The 20,805-nt window shown below is 38.2% G+C and overlaps 1 protein-coding gene across 1 annotated transcript; it reads left to right on the top strand.

The window, feature by feature from the left end:
* The first annotated feature begins 7,435 nt into the window (after positions 1-7,435).
* On the top strand, positions 7,436-19,230 carry LOC141772602 (rho-related GTP-binding protein Rho6-like). Its single transcript, XM_074643754.1, has 5 exons — positions 7,436-7,707; positions 8,953-9,040; positions 15,084-15,193; positions 15,333-15,467; positions 16,892-19,230. The coding sequence occupies exons 1-5, from the start codon at positions 7,588-7,590 to the stop codon at positions 17,135-17,137; spliced, it is 699 nt and encodes a 232-aa protein (XP_074499855.1). The 5' UTR covers positions 7,436-7,587; the 3' UTR covers positions 17,138-19,230.
* The last annotated feature ends 1,575 nt before the right edge of the window (positions 19,231-20,805 follow it).

The raw sequence follows: 20,805 nt of genomic DNA, 5'->3' as shown, positions 1-20,805 counted from the left end.
AAGCCGGAAATGACGCCGGGTGAAGAGAGGCTCATGGGACGTGTAGTCATTTGACTCTGCTTTTTTAAATACATGAATAGATAGATAGATAGATAGATAGATAGTAACTTTATTGATCCCGAGGGAAATTCAAGTTTCGAGCATCACAGTTCCATAGTGCAAAACATGTTAGTAAAAAGGCAGTAAAAAAGTTAGTAGTGCAAAGTGCAAAAAATATACCAGATATAAAAATACATGAGATGAAGAAAAATGTTAAAACTGAATATAGTGCAGGGTAACAGCTGTGATACAGGACTATTAAAAAAGTGAATATAGTGCAGAAGAGACCGTTAAAAATGAGTATAGTGCAGGGTAACTCCAGTAGCTTAGTCTATGAAAATGCACTGTGTGCATTATTATCTGTCCTGCAGACCTTCCTCCTCTACATGAATAGATAGATAAATAGATAAATACATAAATAAAGCAAAAATGGTTAAAATCATGTAATGTAGGCCAACAAAAGAGAGGAATAAATGGGGGAAGGGGGAGTTACATTTTTACACTTTTAGTTTTCTTAGAGATTTAAAAAAAATAAAAGATAAGTAATAAAAAAAAGTCTCAATTAATTTTCATCAAAATTGGAGTAAATAGCGTAACTTTTAAATATCTGCATTTATGTCACAGATTAAAGGTAATAATTATAGTTAGAATAATTATACATAATAATAATTAAAGTTAGACAAATTTAGGAAAATGGAATTAGAGTATATGTATGGCTTGATAAGGAAGCTGGTTAATAATTAATAATTGACTTATGGAGAAGGGGTGGGATTAAATAAATTTATACTTCTTCTCACTCCTTTTCGATTATGTTAATCAAGGCATCAAGTGTTTGACAAATTTATTTTTCTTATGCTTTTCATTGTATGTAAATACTACTTGTTTCTGAATGTCCACTTGTTGGTAAGATCATTCTTTTTCTTTATTTTTTATTTTATTTCCTTTTGTATTCTACATGTTCGAAATAAATTTTGAAATGAAATTCTGTAATCACTCCAGCGATAAAATTATTACTGGAGCCTCTTAAATGTGTTGTGTTTTCATGGCTTTGTTTAGACTGTAATTTATTTCTTACACCTTTAGAGGGCAGTACAGTTTCATGAGCATATTTACAGGGTTGCCACACTGAGCACCATTTCAGGGAATGTGATAGTAATTCTCATCCTGGCAGATAAATGGTACTGAAACACTCATGAACATTTCTTTTCTTGAGGCTAAAGAGAGATAAGAAAACAGTCGAAATAAAAAATACACCAGTACTCTCAGGAAAGAGGTGGAAAACAAAAAGGACATTTCCCTAGTTGTAGAGATGGCCTGCGTGCTTACGTTTTCACACATCTGTCTTCTTTTTGTTTCTTTTTGGCTAAATTCCTCTAATTTATGCCATTCCCTCTACAGTCCGATACAGTTGCACGTACATGCAATGTGCAAGGACAACCTTTGCTTTGACATTTGAAAAGGGCACTTTAGCTTTCAAGACACAAAGGGGCAGAGATGCTGCCGCTTTTTTGTCCTATACCCACTGGTCACACAGTCTAGTGGCAACACTGATTGCTTAATAATGATGTGTCTTTTTTACCGTTGTGTTTCCAACCAGAGTCTAAAACTCCATCTGACTGAAGTGGCGCTGTTCACACTGAAGGTTGAGGGCTGTGCAGCAATAAGAGCTCTTGTCAGTTATTGTACTTCTGATATAAAATACCTGTCGCCCTTTGTACTGTGGCTGTACATTGAATATGAGTTGTTCTATAATTTTATTCATTCTGTCTCATCTCCTGACTCGTCCATTGTTGTCATTACAACCTGTAAGACATTTTGCATAGAAACCTTTTTAAATACAGTGCAGCTGCCGTCAGATGTAAATCCTCCCTCATCTTAACTTGCAGCATATGAAATGCAAGTGTGAAGCTTTTAAGAAACAAAACTGACTAACCTAGATATCACCATTCTTATGAACTCCATTTAAAGCTGCAGCTAATGGAGCAAAAATGATTTAAAAAAGTTCTTTTTATAAAACGGTCACTGTATCCTGATAGTAGAGCATGAGACAGGTAATCTGTTAAAACTATCATGTGCCTCCGGTGTCCTCTGGTGCTCCTAATGGCATCTGCATGATTTCACAGACCGGAGGAAAACAACCAATGAGAGCCGAGCTGGATCCTTGCCGTCTCTGAGCAGCTGTCAATCACTCGCGAACTCCGATCGAACGGTCAAACTAAGCAGCGCTGATCAAATATGAATCAATATTCTGTTACTGTAATGCCTATTTCTCGCCTCAAATGATTTCAGAAACATCTTTTAGTGTACTGTTTAGCTGTAAAATCAGAAAGTTTCAGACCCGTCAGCCATGCCACCAGCCGTAGCACAGCCAATAGGAACACTCAATAGGAACGCTCTCTCTCTGAAATGACCTGTGATTGGCCAAAGTCTCCCGTCACTGGCTAGATTTTTTAAAGCCTGAAAACAGAGCCATGAGGAGGTGCAGAAGTCTAGTTTTCTCTCAGAACACTTGAATTACAATATGCTGAAAGATTATTATGGAGTCTTTGCCTAATGTTGCCAAAAACGTTCTGCCTACTGAAGCTTTAAAGGTGCTATTGATAACACTGATAACATTCAGCCACTAGATGTCACATTCTCCCGCCCCGTTATGTTGCATTCACTTCACAACAAGTCGTTGCCAGGCACTTAACGTCAATCTTTTTATTTATCCGTTGTTTTCCACACTAACCGACGACCCAGAGATACCACGTGATACCAATGTTATTATACTATTGGCTCACAGGCCTTGTTAGAAGTGGGAACCAAATGTCATAATCATTTATTTTCTTGAAAAGTCATACTTTATTTACCTTTCTAAAGTTTCTGTGGATGTATTATTTAAACAAAAAATATTCGTCTACATAAAAATCTTATCCATAAGACCTTTAATACATTTAGTTGTTTCACAGCTGTCAGACAGGTAGATGCTGACAGTGAGTAGTGTACTACCTTCCACCATTGCAATCATCTATGTGAAATACCTGTGCACTATTAATGCTAACAAACTTCTTTCTCCTTTGCAGCATCACTGAACTGTGCCACGTTCAAGTGCAATTAATAGACAAGCATGCCAATACATTTCCACTTGATGATTGCACTTGTGTTTATGGTAATGTTATTTAATCATACCCTGATTTACATAATGAAAAAGCTCTCAACCACGTCTTACTTGAATTATGCAAATTAGTTTGCTGCAAGCCATAGGGGACGTGGTTAGTCCTTTCTTAGAAATTATTCAAAATGGATTTGATGTCTCTACTGACACTGTATGTTGAACATTTTGGTTCAAATTAATGCACATTACATTCAGTAGCTCCTTACCTAAAGCATTATTGGTCATCTCTAAACTGTTACTTGAGCTTTCCTGTGGCTCCTCGTGCATAGATATGTAAACAGGCATCACCAGTGTAACAGATACTTATTGTTATCCACTGACACACACACACAAAAACACTAAATGTCAGAGGGTAGAGATGAAAATATAACTTTCAGCAGTGTGTCTATGATAAATCTAGGTCAGACAGTCGCCAGGTGGCCATGGAGCACGTTGGCCAGCACTATAGGTCACCGTGTTAGCTGTACACGAGGATTCATAGTATGGGGATGATATAAAAGTCACTGCATCTTCAGATGACCAAAGCATGCCACAGTCTCAGAGTGTTGTCGCTTTTCATCAGGAAAACACCAGGGACACATAGGTCAGTGGAAATCCTCACCAGTCGAACCACAGTCTGCAGTGATCACGTGACCAAACATTGTGTTTGACTCTATTAGTCCCATCATCAGGAATGTCCTCATGGTCTATGATTATCCTTAAAGGAATAGTAGATCAAAAAATAAAATAATATGTTTATTCATTTGCTTTCCAAGAGTGAGATGAAAAGATTGATACCAATCTCATGTCTATGCATTAACTATAGAGCTCTAGCCGAAATGGATTAGCTTAATTTAAGATAAAAACAGAGGAAACAACTCGCATGGCTCACTCCAACAATCTAAAACATAGGCTACCTACCAGCACTTCTTCAACTCACTAAATAACATGTATCTTGTTTGTTTAATCCCTACATGAAGTAACAAGTCTACAGCCATGCCATAGCAGCTCTGTGAGTGTAACTCTTTAAGCTAAATGCCAACATCAGCATGCGAACATGATCACAGTGACAAAGTTAACATGCTGATGTTAAAGGTGAAGTGGTTAGGATCTAGCGGTGAGGTTGCAGATTGCAACCAACTGAAACGTCTCCCGTGTGCCAAGTGTTTAGAAGAACTACGGTGGCTGACGCGAAAACACTAATGGCCCTATCTAGAGCCAGCGTTTGTCCGTTCTGGGCTACTGTAGAAACACGGCGGCCGGTTCCGTGAAGAGGACCCGCTCTGTATGTAGACATAAACGGCTCATTCTAAGGTAACGAAAACATTATTCTTATTTTCAGGTGATTAGACACTAAAGAAGACATACCTAGAAATATTATAGGCTATTCCATTTCTGTCATTGAGACCATCCTAAATATTGAACACTTCCTTTAAGCAAGTATAATATTTAAAATGGTCAACATCTTAGTTTAGTGTGTTAGCATGCTAACCTTTTCTAAGTAACACTTAACACAAACTTCTGAGGCTGATGGGAATGCCATTAGTTTTGCAGGTATTTAGAGACACAAACCAAAGTATTGGACAAATTAATATTTTGACCTGATGATGGCGTTAGATGACGTATATGCTAGATGATGAAGTTAAAGGATCAACAAAGTTATTACAGTTCATCCTGAGGGGGACATGAATGTATGTACCAAGTTTCATAGCAATCCATCCAACAGTTGTTGAGACATTTCACTCAAATCATCAACAAATGTCAACCTCATGGTGGCGCTAAAGTAAAAGTCAAGTCAGTACCCAGATAGCAAAATTGCTGTGGCCCAGATCCGGGCCACATACCGCGTAGAATGATGGCACTCTGGCGGTCCGCTCCTGTTTACCAGATCTGGGCCACAAGCGAGCCATAGCAATGCCTCATGTCAACCAAGAATGAACCAAATAAACCAGAACTTGCCCGAATCTGGGCCACAGTTCATTTTTATACTGGCCCAGATCCGACCCAGCTCATCCGGCCCATATGTTGTGTGGGTAGGATTCATCTGCTAGAGACCATGAATATCTGTACACAATTTCATGGCCATGCATGCAACGGTTGTTGAGATATTTCAGTCTGGACCAAAGTGGGTGCCATCCCCAGAGCTGCAGATAGATAACCCTCTGCAAGAAAGTTAATATTTCCCAAAATGTGGAACTTTAAATCCACCCACTCTCGTCTACAATATGTAAATAAAGGACAAAGTTAAATAACAAATACTCTATTCACTGAGAAGAAAAGGAAATCTGCATGATAAAGGGAGGCAGCAGCATATGTGTAACACATTTAATACTATTTTACATACAGTTCATAGTCACAAACAGTAAGACCACTAAAAGGGAGAACGAGGGAGTGAAGCATTAAGAGCATGTTATTAGTGTATGATTTACATGTGTGTGATAGATTTCAATGAAGCAAGACAAAGAGGGACATGGTTTACCTTGCGTCTCTCTGCACCAGGCAGCAGGTGCAATTCATGTCCCCATCCAGTTTCACGCTGCACATTAATGGCATCAATGAGCCCTCTGTTGTTTCCATTTATGTTCTGCACAACAAGCCATGCCCCACTTCCTCTCCAAATGGCTGACACTCTTAAATTCTCCGTTATACTTCAGATTGATCAAGCCATCTGTCATCTGTTCAGCACTCGCTCAGCCTGTACGCTACACGCTACGTGTTATATAAACATATGTACACATACAGTCACTCATATGCTTCATGTAAAAATAATTGCATGCATTCTTACATGACTGTATATCCCACAGATGGTCGGAAGGATATACACTGTGAACCAGTCATTAGAGAGACATTTAGACAACATTTAAAGCAAATTCTGAGAAGCTGGTTTTCTGTGTAATATCCTCATTTGAACCTTTTCATAGCCTTTTAATTTCTAACCATTTCATTTGACCAAAATAACATGCCGCAGGTCTGACCTCTGATCTGAGATACTAAAAGACTTTGAGGTCATACAACTCCAAAACATTTGTTAATCTAAAGAAGATACACACCATTAGCACAAGTCAGATGACAAATGAGATACTTTCTGATGACTTCTGGCCATGTGACTATACAAACTATATACACAGACTATATGCACACATTCACAGAAATACTCACAAAAGAGGAAAACAACAATAACATTGAGATTAATCAGATTTAAATATATCTTCATGAGTATTTGTTTCTGTTGCTGCTGTGACCAAAATTAGATTTTAGGCCTATATCCATGAGACCCGTCAGGTTTTCCATGGAGAGGAAATGAGAGGACAAAAATCCCCTTTAACTTGTGACACGTCATCAGGCTCTTAGTGTTTACTTAATAGAAAGTACAAAGTGCAGTATTTCCCTCTGAAATGTTGTAGAGTAGAAGTATAAAGTAGCATAAAATGGAAATACGCAAGTTCAAGTACCTCAAAATTCTACTTAAGTACAGCGCTTGACTAAATGTACTTAGTTACACGACTGCCATATTCACCATTATGTGGGTTCCCACTAGTCTACTATCAGTGGTGGAATGTAACTAAGTACATGTACTCTCATGTGCTGTACTTAAGTACACGTTTGACATACTTGTACTTATCCATTACATTTCAGAGGGGACTATTGTACTTTATTTCTCCACTACATTTATTTGACACTTATAGGTACTAGTTATAATTTTTTACATATAAAAACATGATATGCTTGTATGATATAATGCAGTAATACTCTACTAATCTATCCAGTAGTATACAGAGTATCTAAAATTGGCTCCACGTTGACAAACTACATTAAAATGCTCTTATATGGAGGTCTATTTATTAATGAACAGAAAAATATAATATTCGATATTGCACTTTGAAAGGAGCCATTCTGCATAGTGCGTACATTTGGTATGTTGAGTTAATGTTGATGCTAATACTTATGTACTTTTATTTAAGTCAAATTGTAAATGCAGGACTTGTACTTATGTATTTCTGCAGGGTGGTGGGCACTACTATATCACTAGTATTGGTAAAAAAATGAGAGGTACATGTGGTTCAGGTGGTGCATTGAGGGGACATCAGTATTTCTTAAATCTCAGCTATATGGCCCTGCAGTTTACCATCCACCATTACCACCAAATAACAAGATGAGACCTCGTGCGCACTGCCCTCCTCCTCTTCCTCCTCCTCCTCCTCCTCCTCTGGTGCGCTCATTGGTTGGCGCGACAATATAAAGTTCCGCAGTGATCCCCTCACTGCTCTGCCTCACTCACTGCCTCACTGCCTCACTACTGACTGTCTGAAGAAGAAGAGGAGCTACACACTGAGAGGATTTACACAACTTTATCTCTGTTATTCCCACTCTTGTCTCTGCTTGATAGTCTGCTCGGTTCATCCAGCTGCAGCATGAAGGAGAGGAGACTAACTCAGCCGTGTGTAGCGAGGTGTAAGCTGGTGCTGGTCGGGGACGTCCAATGCGGTAAAACTGCGATGTTACAAGTCCTGGCCAAGGACTGCTATCCAGAGGTACGAGATCATATCTCCTATAATAATGTCTATATTCTATATTTTTTTATTGGAAGTGGAAATAAATGGATGATTTAAATTGCAGGTCAAGATTGTATAATTCAGGAAGAATAAATATTACTTTAATATCCTACTATATCCCACATGGACCAGAAGACTGGACAGGAGTTTTTCCATGACTATAATTTATTATAAGATACTTTTTATGTTTCTAATTGTGTCAGAGACGTATAGTATGCCAGTATAGCCTACTTACATTTATAGTGATCTTATTTATTCTTGAAGACCTTTATTATTATTATAGCATTATTATTATTTTGCTCTTGTGTAGTTTTTTTTTACCTCTATTCTTATTTTAGTTTTATATGATATGGTTTTGTGGTATTATGTATTTTTTTTTTTTAATTAAAAACCTAACCAGGACAAGGTCTGCAAATACATTACATCGGTTGCACTTTAATTAAGTGCAATGCCTACATGTATTGTCCTCAGTCAAATAAATTGATGTATATATATTTATTAATTATTCAATTACTCTGTCGCCAGAACATGAATTTACTATTTTTAAAAATATTTTTAAGGGTTTTTTTCATGCAAAAAATGACAAACATTCTATATTTTCAGCTTTTAAGATCTGTTGCTTTTCTTGTATCTTACGTGATTGTAATCTGAATATCTTTATAATGAAAAAAAAACACGTGAGGGCCAAATTTGACATCCTCAAATAAAATAAGTCCCTCTGGGGCTCATTTTATCTTATTTGATCTCATTTCAAACTCCTATGATCCCATATAGCTTAGAGTATTATAGATTGACATACATGTGTAGTAAATGATATTTGACTATAGGCTATATTTCTGTAGGTTTAGTCATTTAGACCGGGCTGCATCAAATCCTTTCAGATTGGGAATGATGCTGTAAGATCATTGTTGTATATTAAAGGTTAATATGTTTGAGCACTGCTGAACATATGAATTGATTTAAAAGTAAAGTTAATCACCGCTAATTTTGCCAAATAAATGTTTTAGTCATTTAAAAATAACACATGCGTCACAAATATGGAGATCTGTTTGTCTTTTAATTTTAAATAATTATATATTTAATACTTTTTGCTTTTGGTCAGACTCATTAACTCAATCACTGGACATCTGCTCTTGTTTTTCATGATGAATTGGTTTAATACATTTCCATGTGAATTTGTGATAAAATGCTCCTTAAACCCTGTTCTTTATTGTCCATTTCTAGACTTACGTCCCCACTGTGTTTGAGAACTACACCGCCTGTCTGGAGCTTGAAGACCAGCGTGTTGAGCTCAGCCTTTGGGACACATCAGGTGAGGATTATGCTCAGATTTCTATTAGTACCACAGTTTGATAAAACTGGCAATCAAGACAGTGATCACCTCTCCCCTCTATCAGCTGACTCACTGCCAAGTTAAAATTCCCCCCAAGCCTTCATGTTTGTTGAGCGATGAGTAGTTAAGAAGTCAGTTTCAGTGCTGTATTCGTGGTCTGATTAGTAGAACTTGTTTAAACAACAACACAGTCAGCCTCTAGTCGGGTAACGCCTGTAAATGAAGCGCCATCTCATTTACAAACAGTGTTGTAGCTGTTTACACAGACATCACTATCTGCCAATCCCGTTTCGATGCGGTTAAGCAGCTTTTCACTCGTGTGAAATCTGTGGAGAGATCTTCCTTTGTGTGTTGGTGGAGCCAATGAACGACAAGCCTGAGCAACAAGCCAGTCTGGTGAAGTGGGGTCCCAAAAAATCCACAATTTTACATGAAAAAACATACAAGCAAAAAAACAACAAAAAAAAAGGCCCCACAATTAAAGACAAACAAAGGCCCCAGTTTTGATCATTAACTCGGGCAGCATTTCAGTCTCATCTGTAAGATTTTGAAAAATAAACAGCATTCTTGTAGCTTTGTGCATTTGATTATTACTGATAAAGCTATACTGGAGTGGATGGCTTTTCTTATTGATCGTATTTACATGATTTTTCTGTATGTTAAAGATCATTATGTCAGTAGGTCGCTGCAATTAACTCACAAAACGTTTTCACAACGGCAACTTAAAACGGTCACTAACATTTCACACATTTTTGATTCAAAACCAAGAGGAGGAGTGACACTAATGGTTCTGTGAACTGTGTGCATTAGGGCTGCAGGTAACAACTACTTTCATTGCGATTAATCAATCAAAAAAATCATGTTAATAAACTGTAAAATGTTTTAAAATTGTGAATCTTCAGTTTCCCAGAGGCCATGGTGACGTCTTCAGATGTCTTGTTGTGTTCGACCAACAGTCAAAAACAAAAAAAAAGACATTCAGTTCAGTTTACAATGATATAAAACAGAGAAACGCATCGAATCCTCCCATTTAAGCAGCAAATTCTTGCCATTTCTGCTTGAAAAGTGAATCAAACGATTATTGGGTTGTCAAAATAGTTGCTGGTTAATTTTCTGTCGATCAACTAATTGATTAATGAGCTAATCGTTGCAGATCTAATATATATTTATGATTAAAAATGTATCCCACATTTTTCACCTGCTTTTGTTTTAACCTTTGTTATAAAATATGTTAAAACAACAATCTTGGATACAACATATGACTGTCTTTTGTGATATTTGAGAACTTGACTTCTTCCACATAGAGGTCAGAGGTCAGAGGCCTTACGTGAACATTGTCCATTGACAAAAAATACAGCAATTATACAGCATCAATCATTTTTATTCATTTTTAAAAGTAAAAATGACAAAGATTTCTTGGTTCCACCTTCTCTAATGTGAGGATTTGCTGCTTTTCATTGTTTTGTATCTTTGTAAACTGACGATCTTTGAGTTTTTGGACTGTTGGTCGATACGGAACGAGGAATTTGAAACGTTAATCTTTATTTTTTACAATTTTCGTACATGTTATAGACAAAAAAGTGAATTAATGAATCAAGAAAATACATGCAGTTCAGAGAACCATTAGTGGCCTGCTGACATAATGACCTTAAACATACAGAAAAATTATGTAAATAGGATCAATAAGAAATCCACTAGAGTATAGATTTAGTTCATAACAGCACTGGCTGAGGCATTGTGCTCAGAGGAAGTCGAGCCGTGCCAGTTGGCCTGCACAGGGGTTGTTTCACAGGGGAGAGGGGGATGCCTCGTCCTGCAGGGGGTGGAAGCATGTGTGTCGGTGTGTGTGTGTGTGTCCTGTCTTACTATGTGTGCCCCTGTGTGTGTGGCGTACAGTCGCTGTGAACAGAAGGCACAAGTGAGGGATACTGAGCGAAGAGATATGCATGACCTCCGCACTGCCTTATGGTGTGTGCCGCCTAAAAAAAGCTCTTATGTAACTGGAACCAGCGCTGAACTAATGTAGGTTTGTGTGTGTTTGTCTCCCACGGAGTAAAAACTTTCTGGACAGTCACCCTTTCCAGAGGAGACATTGCATAAGACTATTTACTTTTGCAACACACACAAACACAGTTCGTGGGCAATATGTCAATATTATATCAATATCATGATATGAGACTAGATATTGTCTTAGATTTTGGATATCGTAATATCGTATTAGTGTTGTCTTTTCCTGGTTTTAAAGGATGCATTACAGTAAAGTGAAAGTGAATTTTCAAAAATTTCTAGACTGTTTTAGCTGTTTTATTATTTGTCTTTACCCATTTAGTCATTATGTACACATTACTGATTTATTTATCAAAAATCTCATTGTGTAAATATTTTGTGAAAGCACCAACAGTCAACCCTACAATATCATCGCAATATCGATAGAGATATTTGGTAAAGAATATAGTGATATTGGATTTTTTTCTCCATATCGCCCAGCCTTAGCTCCTGTCACTCTTTTTTTTTTTTTCATTTTCCATCTTTATTATATTTATTTATATATCATTTAGGGCTGCAACTAAGGTTATTATTTATAATGGATTTATGACATTAAATTAAAATATTTAAAAATATATATATTAAGCCAAATTTGCAATCCTCACAAGTTGTTTTTTTCATTATAATGATATTCAGATTACAAATACATAAGATAAAAGAAAAGCAACAGATCTTTAATTTAGAAGCTGAAAATATAGAATGTTTGTAATTTTTTGCATGAAAAAAACCCTTAAAAATATAAAAAAAATAGTCAATTCATGTCCTGGCGACAGAGTAATTGAATAATCGACTAATCGTTTCAGCTGTAATAACATTGCTCCAGGTGTTTTATTCTAATATAATATGATCTTAAACATACAAAACAGATGTGAGAAGACTTCTATATTTACCACACGCTTTCTGACAATAAAAAAAGACTCAGAAGCATATTTGTCCAGGTCACGCTGCACCTTTTATCAACACGACCTCATCTTACGTGTAGTCTTTTGGTGTAAGAGTCCTTCCATCGGCTGTCTTTCTTTGAGAGTAGAGAGGGCAGATTCACTGCATCAACTGAAAGGCTTGTGTGTGTATGTTTGTGTGTGTTTGTGTGTCCAGGCAGGGGGCTGCTAATGTGTGGGAGGTGGTAGGTGCTAGAAGTTGTGTCCTCTTTAGATCTCTCTGCCTCCTCTTTCTCAAGCCTTACATCACCCTGGATAGTTATGTGACGGGCGCTTTGATTCCTTCTAAAAAAAATTTTTATTGATAGATTGTAGTTGTGTAAGTTTTTCCTACTTTTTCAGATTCAAGTCAAATATTCTGACAGGCTGAGTAAACCAGAAGGGCTTTTTGTTGTTAAAATATTGTTGTTAAAACCTGCCTCGGGAGAGAACACATCAAGACAACATGATTGTTAGTTAGATCCGGTAGAAGCTTATTAGAAGAATCTATTCCTGGTATAATTATATCCTCTTTTATTTGCAAGGAAAGCTTCTTGTGCACGTTTGGCCCCTGAGGACAGGAGTAGGAAATTAAATCTCAGCGTTGGTGTGTGGGGAGTGATTAGGTGGCAGAGGGAAGACAATAGAGAGCGGACGTCCTGTCAGTCTGTTTTTAGCTCAGGAGCCTTCCTGAGATTTAAAGGAAAGGTTCTACTTATAGCTGAGCTGTTTATGGAAATGGAAGGAAAATATGTTTCCTTCACACCGTAATTCACATTCTCATAACAGAGGTGTCGTATTTATGAGACAACAGTCAGGGTAGACTGTCTGACTGAGGTGATGAATAGTGTATGATATCATTTTGGGGATTGGGTTATTAGTGTCTCAGTAGAGATTTGTTGGAATAGCAAAGTCACCGCTGATTAAGACATTAGTAATAAAAAGACACCTTCAATTCGGTGCATTTTCTGGTTTTCGCATACAAATGATTTGCTTTGATGTTTTCGTGCACAACCTTCACAATAAACATAGTTAGATAAAAGAAAAAACAAGTATTGCAATAAAAGATATGTAAAATAGATCTGTCTTAAAATGAAGATGTATATTGCAATGTTGTAACTGATCCTGTAGCAACATTAATCCCTTTTTGTGTAGCCCTTGTCTCGTATTAGTGTGACTGCTGCAATCTGTGCAACACTTTTGAAACTTGAATGCAAACTTTGGTGATGCACATATACCGACACCCAATAATAAGATACATACAATTTGATGGTTATGTCTAGAAAGTAACCCTCAAATTGCGAAAACTTGCAAAAAACTCTGGAGACTCGCCGCCCGACGACCTATCCTAACCTTAATCATTTGAGGTCAATGCCTTACCGTGGCACTACAGTAAAGACATAACTTTCTGTGACTATAACTCCATGGTCATTGCACTGGTTTACTTCAAATTTTGCACAATTAATCTTTGTACAACGTTGTTATATTTTCCAACATAATTTGCATATTGACCAGAAAACATGACTGTAATCAGCCTTTAAGTATTAAAGACTACGTTTACATGCACCATATATTCTGGTTTTTGCCCTTAATCTGAAAAAAACTATATTATAAGAATAATAATACATTTATTTATATAGCACTTCTCAAAACAGATGTTACAAAATGCTTCAGAAGACAATAAAAGCAGATAAATAAAGTAAAAGATACGGTAACTGTTAAAACAGAACATCAGACAATAAAAGCAGATGGAGTAAAACAAATATGGTAACTGCTAAAACAGAACATCACAAAACATATCAATAATAATAGAAGTGGTAAAATGGTAGGACAAGTAATAATAGTAATGTTCTTACTAAGCTGTTTACATAGCTAACGAAAATACCACTAATATTCCCGTTTACATGCAGCTGTGCATACTCTAATTAACCTAGAACGTCCCCGTGAAGTACGTCATGCTGACCTACAAACAACCCATTAAGCTAAACAAGTCAGCTGGGTTCCTAGTTGTCTTTTTACCTATTCTTACCATCATCATCATCTGGTCTATCTTAGGAGCTCAGGGCGTCCTCAACAGCGGGGCCGGTGAATCCCACGTCGACGCCATTCTCGTCTGTGTTTGACAGGGGTTGATGCCCTAACATGTCGTTTATCACATCAAAATATAGAAAAGTGGAACGGCAGGAGCCGCTTGTGCCATTTTGCTTCTGTGCATCAAAAATATGTTTTTCTCAAAGTTTTCCACCGGTGGCGAACTTGTTCCACCGTGCAAACACAGCCTCCCTCTTTCATTCCTTCAATGCTGCAGTTCTGATCCAAATGTTTGATTTTAGAAACAATGGAAAGAGCTGTAACTCAAACTTTTGCTTTAACAAGTATACTTTTCAATGACCAAGCTATGTTTAATATATAACAGTTTTTTGATGCAGACAAGGACTCACTTATTTAATATGCTGTAGTAACATTAATATAGATTATAATTGACCTAGACACAGTGTCTGTATTTTGGCACTTTATCTGAAATTGAACATGAAAGCAAAACAAAAATCTTGGAAATCCTACAGTATGACAATAATTTTGTTTCACAGGACATCTGGTAGTTTTTTTTTTTTTTTTTACTCAAACAAAAGTTTGGCGAACAAAGTTTGCTATTGACTAATAATGGAAAGATGTGACTGGTGCAGAGTGATCGTGACTCAGTGAGTTAGTTTACTTTACTGGAAGAATTCCTGTCAGTGGGAAGGCGTCAAGCTCAGTGAAATTGTTTGCTCTCTTATCAGTTTGGCAGGAGTGTGTGTGTGTGACTGTTTGTGTTTGTACTGTGTGAAAGTGAGGAGGATGATTGTGATAGAACATTATAATAGTGTCAGCTGGATTCAGACCATAGAAAGAGATATTTAGCTTTTGTTTGTGCTTGCTGACGAGGGGAAAACTTTACTTTAATTTTCAAAGATGTTGCTTTGAGCTAAGTGCCCACCTTCCTCAACCACATGTTAATACAATTATATGTTGTTGCATAAAACATTAATAAGTGTTTCCTGACTTTGTCTCTCTAGGTTCTCCATACTACGACAACGTCAGACCCCTCTGCTACAGCGACTCAGATGCAGTGCTCTTATGCTTTGACATCAGCCGACCAGACATAGTAGACAGTGCGCTGAAGAAGGTATTAATATTATTAACACGCTGCAGTGTGAACATAACAGGCTGACAACAGCACAGTCTGCCCTCCCCCATATTCACTCATTTACTAATTACACTTTCAAGTGACAGTCTCTTGGCACCTGTTTGTCTTCTCCTTGCAGTGGAAAGCAGAGATCCAGGACTTCTGTCCCAGCACACGGATCCTACTAATAGGCTGCAAGACTGACCTGCGCACAGACGTTTGCACGCGCATGGAGCTGTCCAATCAGAAACAGACTCCCGTCGCCCATGAACAGGTTTGTTCCATGACGACTCTTTCTTCCTCTGTGCCTCTATTTAGGTTTCTGTGTCCTGTCTAGACTGGTTAGTCGTAGAAATCCCCCTTTGTTTTAATCATAGACTGTAGATAAGAAGTGGACGTAGTCACCGTGACGTCACCATTTGGTTTGTGGAATGCGTTTTGAAGCCTCGAGTTAGGCATTTTGGCCATCGTCATCTTGTTTTTTTGCAACCAGAAGTGACACGAGAGAGTGGAGCTGAGTACAACCCAACGCTGAATAGAGAGGCGAAGACCATCCCCTTCCGGTGGATCCCATGGGACCTTATTTCGGAAGAAATATACAGTATACGGTTGTCATCGGGAGACAAATAATTTTTTGATCACGTTTGAATTGCGCCATGAATCACACATAAGATGTTTGTCAATTTAAAACATAATTTTGCAAGTCAAGAAAGTCTCAGTTTGTTGTAGGTTTGTCATATCATTTAGTTATGTGTAAAACCACTCGGTGAACTACATCTCTCGTCTCGCACAATATACGTCATCAACACTAGCTAGCTCGCTAACTTAGTTATGTTCCACGCACAAATCAAACGTTATCTTACCTGATGTGTTTCATCCAGCAACTCCTGGTCGTTTTATCAGCCGGGAAGAGAAAGAACGAGCGAGACCCGTTGCTGATGTGAGTACATAACTGTACGAAACACACAGGCATCGTATCTTCAGAGAGAGAGACTTCACTTAGGTGACTTTTGGGTGTTTAGTTTTTCTAATTACATATTTTTACAGTCTTATACTTGAACAGTTTTACAACAAACTGTGACTTTCTTGACCTGCAAAATTATCTTTTAAATTGAAAAACATAGTATGTGTGATTCATGCTGTAATTCAAACGGGATCAAAAAAATATTTGGCTCTCGCCGTTGACTACCGTTCATATTATTTCTGAAATAAGATCCCATGGTGGTCCACTGGAAGGGGAGGGACTTCGGCTCTCTATAAGCCATTTTTTAGTGTTATAATTAACTTTCGTGAACTGAAAACACACTATGAAAGGAAAGTTATAAGATGAAAACACAGACAACTCCCAGACCGGACAGCGCCGTGGTAGCTTTATGGTCTATTTGACTCTAAATGGGACCATAATTTACTAAATGAACATCATGCTGTGTTGAAGAAGACTTGAAATAGTGATTGAGACCATAAACTCATGTTTACAATGTTTACTGAGGTGATAAATCAAGTGAGAAGTAGGGTCATTTTCTCATAGACTTCTATACAATCAGACTTCTCGTTGCAACCAGAGGAGTCGCCCCCCTGCTGGGGTAGAAAGAATACAAGTTTAAGACACTTCAGCATTGGCTTCACTTCTGAGATCCAGAGTTGCCCACTGGTTTTAATCTACCCGAGCTCAACGTATATTTTTCCTTCACATTGTAGGGTTCGTCCTTGGCCAAGCAGCTGGGAGCCGAGGCTTACCTGGAGTGCTCAGCCTTCACGTCAGAGAAGAGCATCCACAGTGTTTTCCGTACTGCGGCTCTGGCCTGCATGAACAAACTCCAGCCTGCCAATAAACCCAGCCCCGTCCGCCGCCTCTCCAAGAGACTGCTACACCTGCCCAGCAAGACGGACCTGCTCTCCTCCACCTTCAACAAGGACAAGTCCAAGAGCTGCTCCATCATGTGAACATCGCTGAGAACACGCTGGGGAAATAAAAGAAAGCAAGGACAAGCTCAGCAAAAAGGGTATGCAAGGGAAAGAGAGCAATGGTTTCTACAAAGCATCTCTCTCCTTTGCAGCATCCTCCCCGAACTTCAAAAAAAGTTTGCTTCACTCTCTATATTCAACTCTGACACTGAACTTTCGATCATGACATATCACCAGCACACCAGTGCAGAGACAGAGTGGAAAATGTTTGATGTTGAAAATATTTCTGATCTGTTAAATACACCTGTACAAAGAGAGCATAGCAGGCACTCACTTAAAGGTTGCTGTGAGAGCTTGAATAAGGTCAGTGCCTCCTCTTTTCCAAGTGGCTGTAAACACTGCATTTGACTCCATTACCCTGATGAGACCCGTTTGAAATTCTGATAGCGGTGCCCTTTCCCATCCATCTCTTAATTTTCTGAATGTCTCTTTAAGGTCACGATATGGGCTGAGTGACGAGATGAAATGTAAAATCTGACAGTGACAGGAAGCGGTGCCTACGCAAAAGCGGCTCGGGGAATTTAAAACAGCAGTCCTTGAAGATGTTATTCCCCCGCTGACCCCTCACGGTATTTCGTTTGGAAATTAAGGCTGACAGTGGAGGAAAAAAGGGGAGAGAAGGGAGGGATTTGGCAAAGCAAGAGCGTTCATTTTGCAAAGGCAAGTCGGAGGACGAACCGAGAGCACGTCTCAAGGAGCGCAGTGTGACTCAGCACTCACACGAGCTACAAAACAGTCCAGGGGTGGACACGCTGTGACAAAACAAACACTAAATCCTGGGCCATGTAAAGACCGCCTGAGCATGTTTTTGTCAGATCCCCTTTCATTACCCATCACCACACACATCACAACATCATTGTTCAATGTTATTAATCACAAGGCTTGATTTAGTGATGCTACATGAATGATGCATCACCTCACTGTTCCCTGATACGTTAAGAGCTGCATACCAGCTTATTTCCAGCAAAAAGACATTTTTTCTTGGTTTTTAAAAGGTTTCTTTTTACACAAGCCCAACTGTTTTTGTACCCAAATGAGTCATAGAAATCTTCTTCTTCCTCTGCCTGATGGATATTTGATAGTAATAGTCCTCAACTTTGAACTTTGGACAGCTGAATATTGTTAACAGTTATCCGAGATGCCTCTGCCTGGATAAGCTGCATTATTATAACACTAAATATCCCTGAGATGATAGGTGGGAAGCTTGGATTGAATCACACAAACAGGCTGGTCCTGTCTGGAGAAAGATATTTTTTCCTTTCCTTTTTTAAAAAAAAACAACAACAAAAAGTATTCATAACATTTTCCATTTATTAAATAACTTTTTTCCCTGGATGTTTCTACTTGCTTGTGGCTGTCTTTGGTGTGTGTTTTTTTTTTTTGTAGCTGTTGTTGTATTCACTTGAGTCTCCTGGCATTAGCGGCTGTTGACAGCTCGGCTAATGCAGGACTTGATGATTTGTAGGTCTGCACCGAGAAGCCCGGAGTTCTCTGGATGTACAGAACACTGGAATTTTAAGTGTTGCCTAGCAACAGTGTGAGCAGGGGCAGCGTGAGTGGGGTCCTCACGGAGAGAGAGAGAGAGGGAGGGATGGCTCTCCGAGAGGGCGCCTCACCTTTTATTTGTAGCATTAGACAGAAGCCACTGCGAAGGTGACGGCTGGACATTTCAGGGAGCGGCAGACTGCTCATGATCTCCACATGGTTTTAAAGACCCCACGCTGGTAGCAGCCACGAGTGGGTTGTTGGAAACAACGTGCTGTCTTAAGACATGCCTCTGTAGCTCTGCTTCTTCTTTCAAACAAGCTCCACTTGGTTCAAATATACAGCCGTCATTTCACTTTTTCCTCACTTGCTCGTTTTTTGACAGGCAGACTTGTTTTTTGTTGTACATATCCTTCCAAGTAAAACTGTTTATTATAAACCCTTAAAACGAATGTTACTGAAGCAAAACAAAATGTTTGTGTCAAGTTGCCTATTATGGCTTTAAGTTATTGACTGAATTCTGTATTTGTTATTGTCATACGCTACTTTCTTTAAGTCTTTATTTAAATAAATATGTCTGAAGTTCATTTACACGTCAGTGTTTATTTCTGCATTAAATCCATTATAAATAGACCTTCGGATGCACTGATCACTGTTCATGAGGAAATACACACTCAATTGTGGTGCCCCTTCATAAGTGTCTTAGATAGACTTTGGTAATGGGTAGTAAATACTAGCATCATAAGCTATAACCTCCAAAAATATTATTGGGAGGGCAAATTATATATAAAACTATATAAATTATGCCTGAAGTTCATTTATTTCTGTTTTAAACCCATTACATTAATAGACCCTAGATGGATATCAAACATTTGGAGGACATGTTTTGTCTGTCCATTTAAGTCAGTTATTTGATTTCTGTATTGCTTTATTCATGTTTAACGAGTAGCACTTTTCACGCAGACGAGTTAAGAAGCCGTATCAAATCAGAACAAGAGACTATTTGGGTAATTTAATCAAATTCAAGGCTCCCCGAGAGGAAGACAGACTGATAGCTCGAGAGCACATTGTCTATTTTGTCTTAAGAAAGAATGATAATTCTTATTTCTCAGGTCAGGTCAAGGGCACAGTTCCCTTCACACTAATACGTCCATGAGACAGAGAACACATTCTTCTACTGTATCTTAATGAAAGGCCAGCTGATACTGACTACACTGTTATTCCTCAGGGTTATTCAAAGTAGCTCGACAAAATAATAGAAATGGCACCGGTTTTAGGTCAGTTTTAAAATTAAGTGCAGGTTTGTATTAGGGCTGCCAATCAATTAAAATAGTTGATCGTGATTAATCGCAAATTAATTGCACTTTTTATCTGTTCAAAATGTACCTTAAAGGGAGATTTGTCAAGTATTTAATACTATTATCAACATGGGAGTGGGTATGTATATATATATTATTGTAAATCAATTATCAACACGAAACAATGACAAATATTATCCAGAAACCCTCACAGTTACTGCATATAGTATAAAAATATGCTCAAATCATAACATGGTAAACTCATAATAGGCAACAACAGCTGTCAGTGTGTCAGTGTGCTGACTTGACTATGACTTGCCCCAAACTGCAAAGTAAAGTGGGCATGTCTGGGCATGTCTGTAAAGGGGAGACTTGTGGGTACCCATAGAACCCATTTTCATTCACATATCTTGAGGTCAGAGGTCAAGGGACCCCTTTGAAAAGGGCCATGACAGCTTTTCCTCACCAAAATTTAGCGTAACTTTGGGGCGTTATTTAGCCTCCTGGCGACAAGCTAGTATGACATGATTGGTACCAATGGATTCCTTAGGTTTTCTAGCTTTTAAAACTGAACCCGCTACAAACTCCGAAAGATCGATTGCATTAATGCGTTAAAGAAATTAGTGGCGTTAAAACGAATTTGCATTAACACGTTATTATCGCATTAACTTTGACAGCCCTAATTTGTGTTCATACTGATTTACACTGAACTTTTTTGTTCAGTCCCTAAGGACTGTGTGACCTACAATTAGATGATGACGGCAGCTACACAGTACGGTGTCAAAACAAGCCTGTGGATGTTGTACCACTGAAGCATGAACATAGCCTTAAGGAATCAGCCCTTCCCCCAACACATGTACACAC

Source organism: Sebastes fasciatus, chromosome 8 (genome assembly GCF_043250625.1).
Source record: "Sebastes fasciatus isolate fSebFas1 chromosome 8, fSebFas1.pri, whole genome shotgun sequence".
NCBI lineage: Eukaryota > Metazoa > Chordata > Actinopteri > Perciformes > Sebastidae > Sebastes > Sebastes fasciatus.
Note: the sequence above shows the minus strand (reverse complement) of the source record. Positions and strands in the feature narration are given on the sequence as shown.